The sequence below is a fragment of the Rhinopithecus roxellana genome, unplaced genomic scaffold (assembly GCF_007565055.1).
Source record: "Rhinopithecus roxellana isolate Shanxi Qingling unplaced genomic scaffold, ASM756505v1 contig2253, whole genome shotgun sequence".
NCBI classification, from domain to species: Eukaryota; Metazoa; Chordata; class Mammalia; order Primates; family Cercopithecidae; genus Rhinopithecus; species Rhinopithecus roxellana.
Window position 1 is genome coordinate 2,989 of NW_022142019.1, and position 12,945 is coordinate 15,933.

Below are 12,945 nucleotides of genomic sequence, written 5' to 3' on the forward strand. Positions count from 1 at the left end.
CCTGGGCAACAGAGCAAGACTCGGTCAAAAAAAAAAAAAAAAAGTCAGGATCTCCTCAAGATTCGCTTGAACCTGGGAGGTGGCGGTTGCAGCGAGCCAAGATCACACCACTGCACTCCAGCCTAGAGGACAAAGTGAGACTGCCTCTCAAAAAAATAAAATAAAATAAAGGTTAGCTGAGCTTCATGGATGTGCCTATGATCCCAGCTATTTGAGAGACAGGCGTGAGGATCCCTTGAGCCTGGGAAATCAAGACTTCAGTGAGCTTTAATTACACCACTACAGTCTAGGTGACAGAGCAAGACCCTGTCACAACAACAAACGAAACAAACAAGGTCACAAAGCAATAATCCTAGCTGCTGCTGTTATTATTATTATTATTATTTTTTTTTTTTTTTGAGGCGGAGTCTTCCTCTGTCACCCAGGCTGGAGTGCAGTGGCCGGATCTCAGCTCACTGCAAGCTCCGCCTCCCGGGTTCACGCCATTCTCCTGCCTCAGCCTCCCGAGTAGCTGGGACTACAGGCGCCCGCCACCTCGCCCGGCTAGTTTTTTGTATTTTTAGTAGAGACGGGGTTTCACCATGTTAGCCAGGATGGTCTCGATCTCCTGACCTCGTGATCCGCCCGTCTCGGCCTCCCAAAGTGCTGGGATTACAGGCTTGAGCCACCGCGCCTGGCCGCTGTTATTATTTTTGAGACAGAGTCTTGCTTTTTAGCCCAGGATGGAGTGCAGTGGTGTGATCTTGGCTCACTGCAATCTCCGCCTCCTGGGTTCAAGCAATTCTCACGCCTCAGCCTCTTGAATCGCTGAGATTACAGGCGTGCTTGGCTACTTTTTTTGTATTTTTGGTGGAGATGGGATTTCAACATGTTGGTTGGGAATCTTGAAATCCTGACCTCAAGTGATTCTCCCGTCTCAGCCTCCCACAGTGCTGGGATTACAGGTGTGAGCATTCTATTCTATTCTATTCTTTTTTTTTTTTTTTTGAGACGGAGTCTCACTCTGTCGCCGGGGCTGGAGTGCAGTGGCCGGATCTCAGCTCACTGCAAGCTCCGCCTTCCGGGTTCACGCCATTCTCCTGCCTCAGCCTCCCGAGTAGCTGGGACTACAGGCGCCCGCCACCTCGCCCGGCTAGTTTTTTGTATTTTTTAGTAGAGACGGGGTTTCACCGTGTTAGCCAGGATGGTCTCGATCTCCTGACCTTGTGATCCGCCCGTCTCGGCCTCCCAAAGTGCTGGGATTACAGGCTTGAGCCACCGCGCCCGGCCTCTATTCTATTCTATTCTATTCTATTCTATTCTATTCTATTCTATTCTATTCTATATTCTATATTCTATATTCTATATTCTATATTCTATATTCTATATTCTATTCTAGTTTTAGACAGAGCCTTAGTCTGTCACCCAGGCTAGAGTGCAGTGGTGCAATCTCGGCTCGCTGCAACCTCCACCTCCCAGGTTCAAAGCTATTCTTGTGCCTCAGCCTCCCGAGTAGCTGGGATCACAGGTGTGCACCATTACACCCGGCTAATTTTTATATTTTTAGTAGATGTGGGGTTTCACCATGTTGGCCAGGCTGGTTTCAAACTCCTGACCTCAAGTGATCCGCCCACCTCAGCCTCCCATAGTGGTGGGATTACAGGCGTGAGCCACTGCGCCCAGCCCTGTTACTACTTTTATATAAAAGGGTCCCATCACTATACAAGAGACGAGGATTTCAACCGAGTCCAGTTTGTTCTCTGAGTACTTCCTTGGGCTTGTGTGGTTTGAGTAGTGTGGGAGGGGCACCCAAAGCCCTTGCCCAGGCCCTGAGCAAGCACTTCCTCTCCTACAGATCCTCTGGTGACCCCACTTCTCACTGCTCATGCCGCTGGGACTGGGGCGGCGGAAAAAGGCGCCCCCCTCTAGTGGAAAATGAGGAGGCTGAGCCAGGCCGTGGCGGGCTGGGCGTGGGGGAGCCAGGGCCCCTGGGTGGAGGTGGGGCGGGGGGCCCCCAATGGGCTTGCCCCCCCCTCCCCCAGCCCTGCGGCCCCGCCTCGTGTTCCACACCCAGCTGGCCCATGGCAGTCCCACTGGCCGCATTGAGGGCTTCACCAACGTCAAGGAGCTGTATGGCAAGATCGCCGAGGCCTTCCGCCTGCCAACTGCCGAGGTACCCACTGGGGAACCGGGCACCAGGGTCCCTGATGGTGGGCCAGAGGCCTGGGCCTGCATCCCGTTTGTAAGCTGGGATTCAGATGCCGAAGCTACAGATGTTAAGCCTGTGCCCCACTCAGTGGCGGGGGCCAATGGCCTGGGCTGGATCTGAGTTCCCATCAGGCACTGGGAGGCCTGTGCCCCTATGAATTGTGGGGAACTGGAGGCCAGGGCTGGATGCTGAGTTCCCCTCAGGCACTGCGAGGCGTGTGCCCCAGTGGATTGTGGGAGCTGATGACCAGGGCTGCATGCTGATATCCCATCAGGCACTGGGAGGGCTGTACCCCCAGTAGATTATGCAAGACTGATGGCCAGGGCTGGATGCTGAGTTCCCAGCAGGCACTGGGATACCTGAGCTTCAGTGGATTGTGGGAGGCCAGGGCTGGATGTATTGATTGGATGGATGGATTGAGAGGCCTTCATCCCAGTCTATTGTGCAAGACTGACAGCCAGGGCTGGATGCTGGGTTCCCATCAGGCATTAGGAGGCCTGTGCCCCAGTGAAGTATGGAGAACTGGAGGCCAAACCTGGATGCTGAGTTCCCATCAGGCATTGGGAGGCCAGTGCCCCAGGAGATGGTGGAGGCTGGAGGCCAGATACATGATGCACTTCTCCGTGATGCCTTGGAGAATCCCAACACTGTGGGAGGCTGGCTTGCCTGGCACCAAGCACTGTGGGGATGGATGGGAGGGGGTCAAGGATGGCAATAGTGGGTTTGAACAAGTAGATGCAGGGGTCTCCATAAGTGGGGTGAGTTTCTGTGTCCTCCACAAGTATTTCCTGAGCACTCACTGTGTGCCAGGCTCCATTCCCTGAAAGCAGCAATGAAGTTTTTTTGTTTTTTTTGTTTTGTTTTGTTTTTTGAAATGGAGTCTTGCTCTGTCACCAGGCTGGAGTGCAATCGTGTAATCTTGGCTCACTGCAACCTCCACTTCCTGGATTCAAACCATTCTCCTGCCTTAGCCTCCCGAGTAGTTGGGATTGCAGGTGCCTGTCACCACGCCCAGCTAATTTTTGTATTTTTAGTAGAGACAGGATTTCACCATGTTGGTCAGGGCTGGTCTTGATCTCTTGACCTCGTGATCCACCCGCCTCGGCCTCCCAAAGTGTTGGGATTACAGGTGTGAGCCACCGCGCCCGGCACAGCAATGAATTTTTTTTTTTTTTTTTTTTTTTGAGACGGAGTCTCGCTCTGTCGCCCAGGCTGGAGTGCAGTGGCGCGATCTCGGCTCACTGCAAGCTCCGCCTCCCGGGTTCAGGCCATTCTCCTGCCTCAGCCTCCTGAGTAGCTGGGACTACAGGCGCCTGCCACCGCGCCCGGCTAATTTTTTTTGTATTTTTAGTAGAGACGGGGTTTCACCGTGGTCTCGATCTCCTGACCTTGTGATCCGCCCGCCTCGGCCTCCCAAAGTGCTGGGATTACAGGCGTGAGCCACCACGCCCGGCCAGCAATGAATTTTTGCTAGGACAGAAATCCTAGCTGGGTACAGTGGTGCACACCTATAGTCCCAGCTACTTGGGAGGTTGAGGTAGGGGGGATCACTGGAACTCAGGAGTTCCAGGCCAGCCTGGGCAACATAATGAGGCTCTCATCTCTAAAAAAAATTATTTTAACTATGTGGGTGTGGTGGCATGTGCCTGTGGTCCCAGCTACTCGGGAGACTGAGATAGGAGGATCACTTGAGCCCAGGAATTGGAGACCAGCCTGTGCAACATAGTGAAACCCCATATCTCCACAAAAAAAATACAAAAATTAGCCAGGCATGGCTAGTCGTAGTTCCAGCTATTTGGGAGGCTGAGGTGGGAAGATTGCTGGAATCTGGGAGATTGAGGCTGCAGTGACTATGATTGCACCACTGCGCTCCAGCCTGGGTGACAGAGCAAGACCTGTCTCAAAATAAAAAAAAGAAAGGAAAATTAAATCCTAGTTCTAGCAGGGCTGACACGCTAATGTGGGCCCTGCCCTGGCCCTGGCTCAGTGGGTGATCGGGCACTGGGATGGAATCCCACTAGTCCTCTCCTAACTCTCTCCCTTCGCCCTCCAGTGGTGATTAGCAAAGGGGGAGGGAGGGAGGAGAGGGTTCAGCATCTCCCACCGCTGCAGGTGATGTTCTGCACCCTGAACACCCACAAAGTGGACATGGACAAGCTCCTGGGGGGCCAGATTGGGCTGGAGGACTTCATCTTTGCCCACGTTAAGGGGCAGCGCAAGGAGGTGGAGGTGTTCAAGTCGGAGGATGCACTCGGGCTCACCATCACGGACAACGGGGCTGGCTACGCCTTCATCAAGGTGCCTGGGGAGACGGGGCACCTCGGAGGCCTGGGAGTGAGGGTGGGCCACGGGACCCTGGAAACCAAGGCAGAGTCCCAAGGGCTGATGATTCCCCATCCCCGCAGCGCATCAAGGAGGGCAGCGTGATCGACCACATCCACCTCATCAGCGTGGGCGACATGATCGAGGCCATTAACGGGCAGAGCCTGCTGGGCTGCCGGCACTACGAGGTGGCCCGGCTGCTCAAGGAGCTGCCTCGAGGCCGTACCTTCACACTGAAGCTCACGGAGCCTCGCAAGGCCTTCGGTGAGGAGCAGCCCCCTGGACCTCCCCAATGGGGCTGCTCGCATGGGCGCAGGCGGTGGTGCCGGGAGCGGCCAGCAGGTGGCGCCCGAGCCTGGCCAGCCGAAAGGGAAGTGGGTGCAGCCCTCCCGGCCCCGAGAGGAGGTGCTGGTCCTTGGCCCAGCCGGGGAGAAGGGCCGGGGCAAGGAGGAAGGTGTCCTCACCCCTGGCCAGCCCCCACCCCCAACAGGCCAGACTTGGCCGCTCAGTACCAGCCCCCCGACTTTTCCATCTGGCTTCACTAACTCTCAGGAATGGGCCCCAGGCCCCTGAGATGGGGGGTGGGGGACTGAATCACTTCCCCCGGCAGGTAGCGCTGGTCTGTGGCCCAGGAGCCATACCCCCTTGGCCAAGAGGAGACGGACTCAGGCAGTTGGAGACTCAGGCTGGGGTACACCCGTTTCCTGTCCCAGCCCCGGGGAGGCAGAAGTGGCCCCTCCAGTCTCCCCTCTAGCATTTCCTATTCCTGGCCCCCAGCTGTCCCCCCCTGCTCTGCCCCACAGCCATGCCAGGCCTGAGTCAGGATTCCTGCCCTCCTGGGATCACCCTGGCCCCAGCCCCCAGGAACTTGCAGAAGTTTGGAGAAGTTTGGGGTTGTGTCGAAAGCCAGGAGGGCCAAGTTCCTGCCCAGAGCATGCTAAAACCGAGCTTCCCCCACACTCACCCCTCTCCGACCTCCCACAGACATGATCAGCCAACGCTCAGCGGGTGGCCGCCCTGGCTCCGGCCCACAACTGGGCACTGGCCGAGGGACCCTGCGGCTCCGATCCCGGGGCCCTGCCACGGTGGAGGATCTGGTGAGTGCTCCAGCTGGGACCCTGTCTCCAGCATTCCTTCCCTTTCTTTTTTTTGAGACAGTTCACTGTTGTCACCCAGGCTGGAGTGTAGTAGCGTGATCCTCGGCTCACTGCAACCTCAGCCTCACAGGTTCAAGTGATTCTCCTGCCTCAGCCTCCCAAGTAGCTGGGACTACAGGCGCCCGCCACCATGCCTGGCGGATTTTTGTATTTTAGTAGAGACGGGGTTTCACCATGTTGGCCAGGCTGGTCTCGAACTCCTGGCCTCAGGTGATCCAGCCTCCTTGGCCTCCCAAGTGCTGGGATTATAGGCGTGAGCCACCACCCCCAGCCCTCCCTTTCTTTTCATAATAGGGCAGTGTTACCTGTTAGCTGAGGAGACTCTGGGCAGACAGCCTGGATTCTAGTCCACTTCTGCCACTTCCCAGCTCCCAGGGACCTTCCTTGGGCACGCGGTCCTCAGTTTGGCCCATCAGTAAAATGGGGATGAGATGAACACCAATACCTTCTTCTCAGGGTTGTCCTGAGGTCTAAATAGGAATATATGTAAAGTGGTGACAAGGGCGGTCAGTCCATTTACAATTTGTTGTTCACATTGTTATGATGTTCGCTGTCATCCCTCCCTGGCCCCCAGCCCTCTGCCTTTGAAGAGAAGGCATTGAGAAGGGTGGATGACCTGCTTGGAGAGTTTACATGGGTATCAGGGACACGGAGTTGGGTAAGTGAGGGCTGTCCTGCGGGGGTATGGGGGCGGCATCTAGGTCTGGTGCTGACTGAATCCACCCTGAGCCCCTTGGTCCCTGGTGTCATTTGTGCCTCTCATTCTGCCCCCTCCCCCAATAGCGGCCACCATGGTGGAGCTGGGAAAGGACAAAAGGAACCCGGATGAGCTGGCCGAGGCCCTGGACGAACGGCTGGGTGACTTCGCCTTCCCTGACGAATTCGTCTTTGACGTCTGGGGCGCCATCGGGGACGCCAAGTCGGCCGCTACTAGGACTCCCCCCGGACCCTGCGATGATGACCCGGGCCCAACCTGGTGGGGGCCCCCAGCAGCGACACTGACATCAGGACTCAAGCCTCCAGCCTGAGCCTAGCTCAGCTAGCCCAAGGATGATGGGGAGGGGAGGTGGGGCCGGGCCCCCTGCTCAGCTCCAACGGTACCATTCCCCTCCCCGGTTTCCCAATCTGTCCGGGGTCCCCGGCCCCCCTGTTGCCCTGTTCCCCACCTACCTCAGCCGGGCAGGCACGGGGAGGGGAGGGATCGCCCAAATTGGGCGGCCACCCCCCGCCTCCACCACTTCCACCATCAGCTGCCAAACTGGTCCCTCCGTCTCTCCCTTGGGCCTTGGGTTCTGTTTGGGGGTACACGACCTTCTAGTTTCCTGACGCAGGGAATATAGGGGAGAGGGTTGTCCCTCCCCCCAGCAAATGCAAATATGCCCTCGCCCCTCCTGAGAGGAGCCCCCTCCCGTGGAGCCTGTTACCTCCGCATTTGACATGAGTCTGCTGTGAACCCCCCAACCTCCTCCCCAAATCCAATCTCCCCCTCCAGGCCTATCCCTGGCCCAGAGCAGGAGGGAGGGAGGGACGATGGCGGTGGGCTTTTGTATCTGAATTTGCTGTCTTGAACATAAAGCATCTATCTGCTGTTGGACCTGCGTGGCTTCGGGGTGGGAGAGGGGGAGGGTCGGAGCTGAGAAAGAATTCAGCAGCTGAAATCCATCTTCCGCAGGCTCCAAATTGAATTAGGAGCTGGCACCAGGCCGCCTGCCCCCTCCCACTGTTCCTTCTGGCTGCAGGCCACCAGGCTTCCAGGCAGGGCCAGAGCTTCCTGGACTACTGAGGGTTCAAATCCTGCCCCCTCTCCCACAAGGCCTCCCGCCCCCTGGAGCTTCACAAGGCTGCCGTCTGCAGCCGGTGACAACCCCTGGACGGTGGGGAGTACCAGGGCATTGAAACTTGGAAATAGATGGACCCTCAGGCCTACCAGAGCCCCACTCCTACACCGGGAAGTTGGGGGCAGGCACGATGCAGCCCCCACCCCACCCGGCCCAATGCTGGACATGCAGGCGTCCATGGGGCACCCTGCTTACTAAACCCGGCATACTTGTTTTGACAACTCATCTTCGAGGATTGAGGGTGATCAGGGAAAGGCAGGGTGGAACCCTGGCCAGACCTGGAGAGAAGGGAAGGGATTGAAGCAAGGGGTGCTGGGCCACAGGGCCCCACAGGAATGTTTGGGGGTGAGCCGAGAGGCTGTGGAGAAGTCTGAGGCCAGCTTGCAATCCTTGTTCCAACAGGTGGGCTGGCACTGGGCCACCAGGAAGAGGAGAAGGGAGGAAAAAAGGGAAGACCCTCGGGGCTGGGTGTTGGTGTGCAGACCCGGGTGGAGTGGGGAGCCACTGTCCCGGTGACTCGGGGCAGACCTGAACACCTGTGGGCTCCTTGGGTGTGTGTGCTGGGAGCCGGCTGTGGTGGTGAAGGGGTGTGGCTGTGTGCGTCTCGGGGGTTGGGTAGGACTGTGCGTCTATCAGAGTGTTGACGGCTGGTGGCGCGGTGAGGGAGGGCTGTGTTGTGGGTGAGGGATGTGATCACTGGCTCTGTGTTCCAGGGCAACTGCACGTGTAACTGGCAGTGTCTGGTGGTGGGGAGTGCAATGGAGTGACTGTCAGGGTGTCCTGGGATGTGGGTGTGTGTGTCTTAGGGTGCTGTTGTTTCTGGGGCAAGGAGGGGTGCCTGGCTAGGTCTCGGGGTGTTCAGGGGAGTTAGGGTATGTCTCAGGGTGTTGCTGTTTCATGGTGGGGGGTGCCTGGCTAGGTCTTGAGGTGTCTAGGGATGCAGGTGTGTATGTCTCAGGGCGTTGCTGTTTTGGGGTGAGGGTGGGGGTGGCCAGCTACGTCCTCTGGTGTCCAGGGGCAGGGGGTTTCACTTCTTGTGCCTTAGGTGTATGGAGTGGCCGGTGGGGCCTATCTGGGATTGTTGGATGGGTCATTACAAGTCATACAGAGTGTGACCGGGGGCAGTTTTGGCAATAAGGAGTGATGTGTGTGCGCCGCGCGTGCACGCGCCATATGTGTCTGTCTCTGGTGCCAAGTGAGACCCTATTTCCCAGCACTAAGGAGGGTGATGTGGTGGTCATCTCAAGAGGGCTGCATTTGGGGGTGTGAGGGAGGGCTGGAATTGAGGTCGTAACTCTGGGTGTGTCCTGGCGCTGGGGGTAAGACCCTGAGTTCAGGGATGTGGTGGCAGCAAACCTGGCTGTGCGAGATGGGGACAGAATGAAACTGAGTGGTAAGTGACAGGATTGTCTTAGGGTGTGAGACTGTGCCAGTGTGACCTACTTCTCAGGCAGGAGGCGAGTCTTTGTGACTTAGACGTGTGTCCCAGGTGTCACTCAGCCCATCTTAAAGCAGAGCCAGATACTGGGGGAGAGTCCCCAGGTCGCCAGGCCTCCTGGTTCTCTGCCCCCTTTCAGCCGCCTCCTCTCGCCATCCCAGGATATGACTCGCTGTGGCCCTAGCCGGGGCTTAAGCCCCTGTATAAATAGTACGCGGAATCCCCTGGCCAGGCTGGGCCTGACCCAAGCCAGTCGGCCCGAGGCCCTGCCTCACCCAGCACCCACCCCAATGTCCATGAAGGCTTTAGCAGGGGCAGGGGGGCATTGATGCCCCCACAGAATTGGAATTAGCCCACCTAGTCCCAAAGCTCCAGGGAGGGGGCAGTGGCACCCCCTGCAGCCGCCCCAGCCTGCCCCAGACGACACTCACATTTTCCAGTGTTTAGATTTTATCCACTTTATTAATGAGGCAAGAGGCCCGGGGAAAGGGGGGCTACTCCCGCCCTCCTGGGAGGAGGGTGTCAACAGGGGGGCCAGAACGACTCCATGGGAGCCTCCCTCCTCATGGAGGGGAGCCGCTGGGGCACCAGAGTAGCACCCATCCATTGCCAGGAGCAGAGAGGGGGGTCTCTGCCACTCCAGGCCCCAAGCGGGCGTGCGCGGGGTGGAGCGGCCCCTGGAGGCCAGCAAGGGCGGCGGGAGGAGCCGAGGAGCCGCCCCAGGAAGAGGGAGGGAGGAAGCGGCCTGCCGGAGAGCCAGGGCGCAGTGGGCAGCAGGGCTGAGCGGCCGGTGATGGGGACCCCGCATCCCAGGCAGTGCTGGGTAAGCGGGTTGCACATGAGGGTCCCTGGCTGGGGAGGAGGAGGGCATGAAGGGGTGGGGCCATGGCCACCTGTCTGTCCATCCTGTGTCCCTGGGCTCTTCCCCCCGATCTCTGTGTCCCTATCTTATCGTCTGTCCATCCTCCCTTCCCATCTGGCCTGGTGGACGGTTCCACCCTTTCCGCCCTCACCACCAGGATATCAAAGAGTGGATGGTCAGGCCTCTGGGGGCAGGGACATGGAGTGGAACCGTGGGCAGCCAGGGTGAGGCAGAGGTGATCGCGGTGGGGCCTGGCGAGAGACCGCAGTGGATCAGAGGCAGTGTCCCACTGGGGCAGGGGTAGAGATGGGTCCATGGCACAGATGTAGCTGTGCCATGTGGGGTCGGAGATGGGTCCATGGGGACAGGGACATGGCCGTGGGGAGAGATGTGCCCATGGTGGTAGAGATGGGGCTGGGGGTATCTCGAGGATGGGACTGGAGTAAAGCTGACATGGGGCAAGTCAGGTAGAGCCAACGGGCAGGAATGTGAGAGCTATCGGATGGAGCCACAGGCCCCAGGAATTTGCTACGGTGTAAAAATGGAAGGTGGGGGTTCGCGGGGGATCTGTGAGGCCCAGAGGCACTGGCAGAGATGCCTGAGGGCAGGGCTGGGGGAATCTTGCAGGAAACCATGAGGGACAGAGAAGAGGCCAGTGGGGACAGAGGGAGGTCCTGGAGCAGGAGATGGGGCGGTGAGAGGCAAAAGAGAGGGAGGAGGGTTTCCAAATGGAGTGGCCAGGTCATTTGGAGTTGCCATGGGCAGAGGGGCTGCCTGAGAACGCCAGGGAGTCAAATGGGCCTGATGTTCTGAGATGGCACCGTGGGCTGGTCCCCGTCCGGGCCCAGCCAGCCTCACTCTACTCTCTCCTTCTCCTCTACCCAGCACTCCTGGCGCCTGACATGAGCCCTTGCGGGCCCCTCAACCTGAGCCTGGCGGGCGAGGCGACTACATGCGCGGCGCCGTGGGTCCCCAACGCGTCGGCCGTGCCGCCGTCGGGCGCTTCGCCGGCGCTGCCCATCTTCTCCATGACGCTGGGCGCCGTGTCCAACCTGCTGGCGCTGGCGCTGCTGGCGCAGGCCGCGGGCCGCCTCCGACGCCGCCGCTCCGCGGCCACCTTCCTGCTGTTCGTGGCCAGCCCTGCTGGCCACCGACCTGGCAGGCCACGTGATCCCGGGCGCGCTAGTGCTGCGCCTGTACACTGCGGGGCGCGCTCCGGCCGGTGGGGCCTGCCACTTCCTGGGCGGCTGCATGGTCTTCTTTGGCCTGTGCCCGCTGCTGCTGGGCTGCGGCATGGCGGTGGAGCGCTGCGTGGGCGTCACGCGGCCGCTGCTCCACACCGCGCGGGTCTCGGTCTCCCGCGCCGCCTGGCGCTGGCCGCGGTAGCTGCGGTGGCTTTAGCCGTGGCGCTGCTACCGCTGGCGCGCGTGGGCCGCTACGAGCTGCAGTACCCGGGCACGTGGTGCTTCATCGGCCTGGGTCCCTCGGGCGGCTGGCGCCAGGCACTGCTCGCCGGCCTCTTCGCCGGCCTCGGCCTGGTCGCTCTCCTCGCCGCGCTGGTGTCAACACGCTTAGCGGGCCTGGCCCTGCTACGCGCGCGCCGCGCGGCGGAGCCGCTCCCGCGCCCTCCCCCGGGCCTCCCCCGGCCTCGGGCCCCGACAGCAGGCGTCGCTGGGGCGCGCGGCCCCGCTCGGCGCCTCGTCCTCGCCGCTCCTCGTCCATCGCTTCAGCTCCACAGCCTTGGCGGCTCCCAGAGCCGCGGCTCGGCACGCAGAGCTCGCACCCACGACGTGGAGATGCTGGGCCAGCTTGTCGGTATCATGGTGGTGTCGTGCATCTGCTGGAGTCCAATGCTGGTGAGGGGCGCACCGGCCCCTCGAGCCACGCTCCTCCCGCTCCCTCTCAACACCCTCTGCCCTTCGTCCTCCCAGAACACCTTGGGCCTCCGTCCAGGACCCAACCAAGGCCCCGGCCCCTGGAGGCCCCATCCCACCTGCCCCGAAAGCCAGCATGGCCTTCTCCATCTGACCTCCCATCCTTCCTCCTAGCCCCCTTCTCTTCTTCCTTTTTGGGTCTTGTAGCGCACCATGACCCACACAAGCCTCCTCTCCTGCCCCACCGTTATAAGCCCCCCGCTTCATTCCCTAGTCCTTTCACCCAACCCCCTCCTTTGTCCTCTTTCCGGGATACCTGAGACTCCTCTCCGGCCGGACCCCCCACCCACTGAAGGTGTTTGTTTCTTTGCCTCCCTCCTTTTTTTCCGCATCCTCTTCCCACCTGGATCCCCATTTACCTTGCCTGCGACGGCTCGCCCCTCCTCCTCAGGCTTTTACCTTCCAGCCACGCCCCCACCATCCCTGCGCCCCTCTGCGCCCGCGCCCGCGCCCGCCAAACGGCTCACACCTGCTTCCCCCACAGGTGTTGGTGGCGCTGGCCGTCGGGGGCTGGAGTTCTACCTCTCTGCAGCGGCCACTGTTCCTGGCCGTGCGCCTTGCCTCCTGGAACCAGATCCTGGACCCTTGGGTGTACATCCTGCTGCGCCAGGCCGTGCTGCGCCAACTGCTTCGCTTCCTGCCCCCGAGGGCCAGGGCCAAGGGCGGCCCCGCGGGGCTGGGCCTAACCCCGAGCGCCTGGGAGGCCAGCTCGCTGCGCAGCTCCCGGCACAGCGGCCCTCAGCCACTTCTAAGCACAACCGGAGGCCCAACGACGAAGTCAGCCCACCCTGGGGCCGGGCCCAGGTGCGCGGCGCAGAGCCTTTGAGGAATGAAAAGCCATTCAGCGAGCCCAGACAGAGCGGTGAGTCCCGTCGGGGCTTCGGCACCCACTGGGTCCGCGCTAGGGGCAGCAGAGGCGCCAAGTGCGCTTCCAGGGTGGGTGCAGTTCCGGGGCCTACCAGATGGCGTGGAGATACCGGGGCGCGGTTCTAGGAGGCTCGAGGGTGCCGGACCGTGGGCGCCGGAGCCGCAGGAGCAAGCGCACCGTGCGGGCGCGGGGCTGGGGCTCCGCTGGGAGCAGAGCGAGAGGGTGTGGGGGGCGTTTCCTGACCTTGCCACCGCCCTAACGGAATTCCGAAACCATTCTGCTCACTGTGGCTTTGAGTTCTTCCTAACAGCCCGAAAACCCTGTCCCCAAACCATTTT

General features: G+C 60.3%; 1 protein-coding gene and 1 pseudogene across 2 annotated transcripts; both read left to right on the forward strand.

The window, feature by feature from the left end:
* Positions 1–1,864: 1,864 nt before the first annotated feature.
* On the forward strand, positions 1,865–6,695 carry LOC115895764 (annotated as a pseudogene). Its single transcript, XR_004055877.1, has 6 exons — positions 1,865–2,152; positions 4,301–4,486; positions 4,594–4,774; positions 5,495–5,607; positions 6,242–6,325; positions 6,451–6,695. The product of XR_004055877.1 is annotated as a PDZ domain-containing protein GIPC1-like (transcript).
* A 2,905-nt stretch (positions 6,696–9,600) lies between these two features.
* Positions 9,601–12,565, forward strand: LOC104661043 (prostaglandin E2 receptor EP1 subtype). Its single transcript, XM_010361571.2, is given in 7 exon segments — positions 9,601–9,766; positions 10,691–10,944; positions 10,946–11,165; positions 11,168–11,418; positions 11,421–11,542; positions 11,544–11,661; positions 12,224–12,565. Coding segments are annotated over 6 exon segments (1,290 nt in total). The 5' UTR covers positions 9,601–9,766; positions 10,691–10,707.
* The last annotated feature ends 380 nt before the right edge of the window (positions 12,566–12,945 follow it).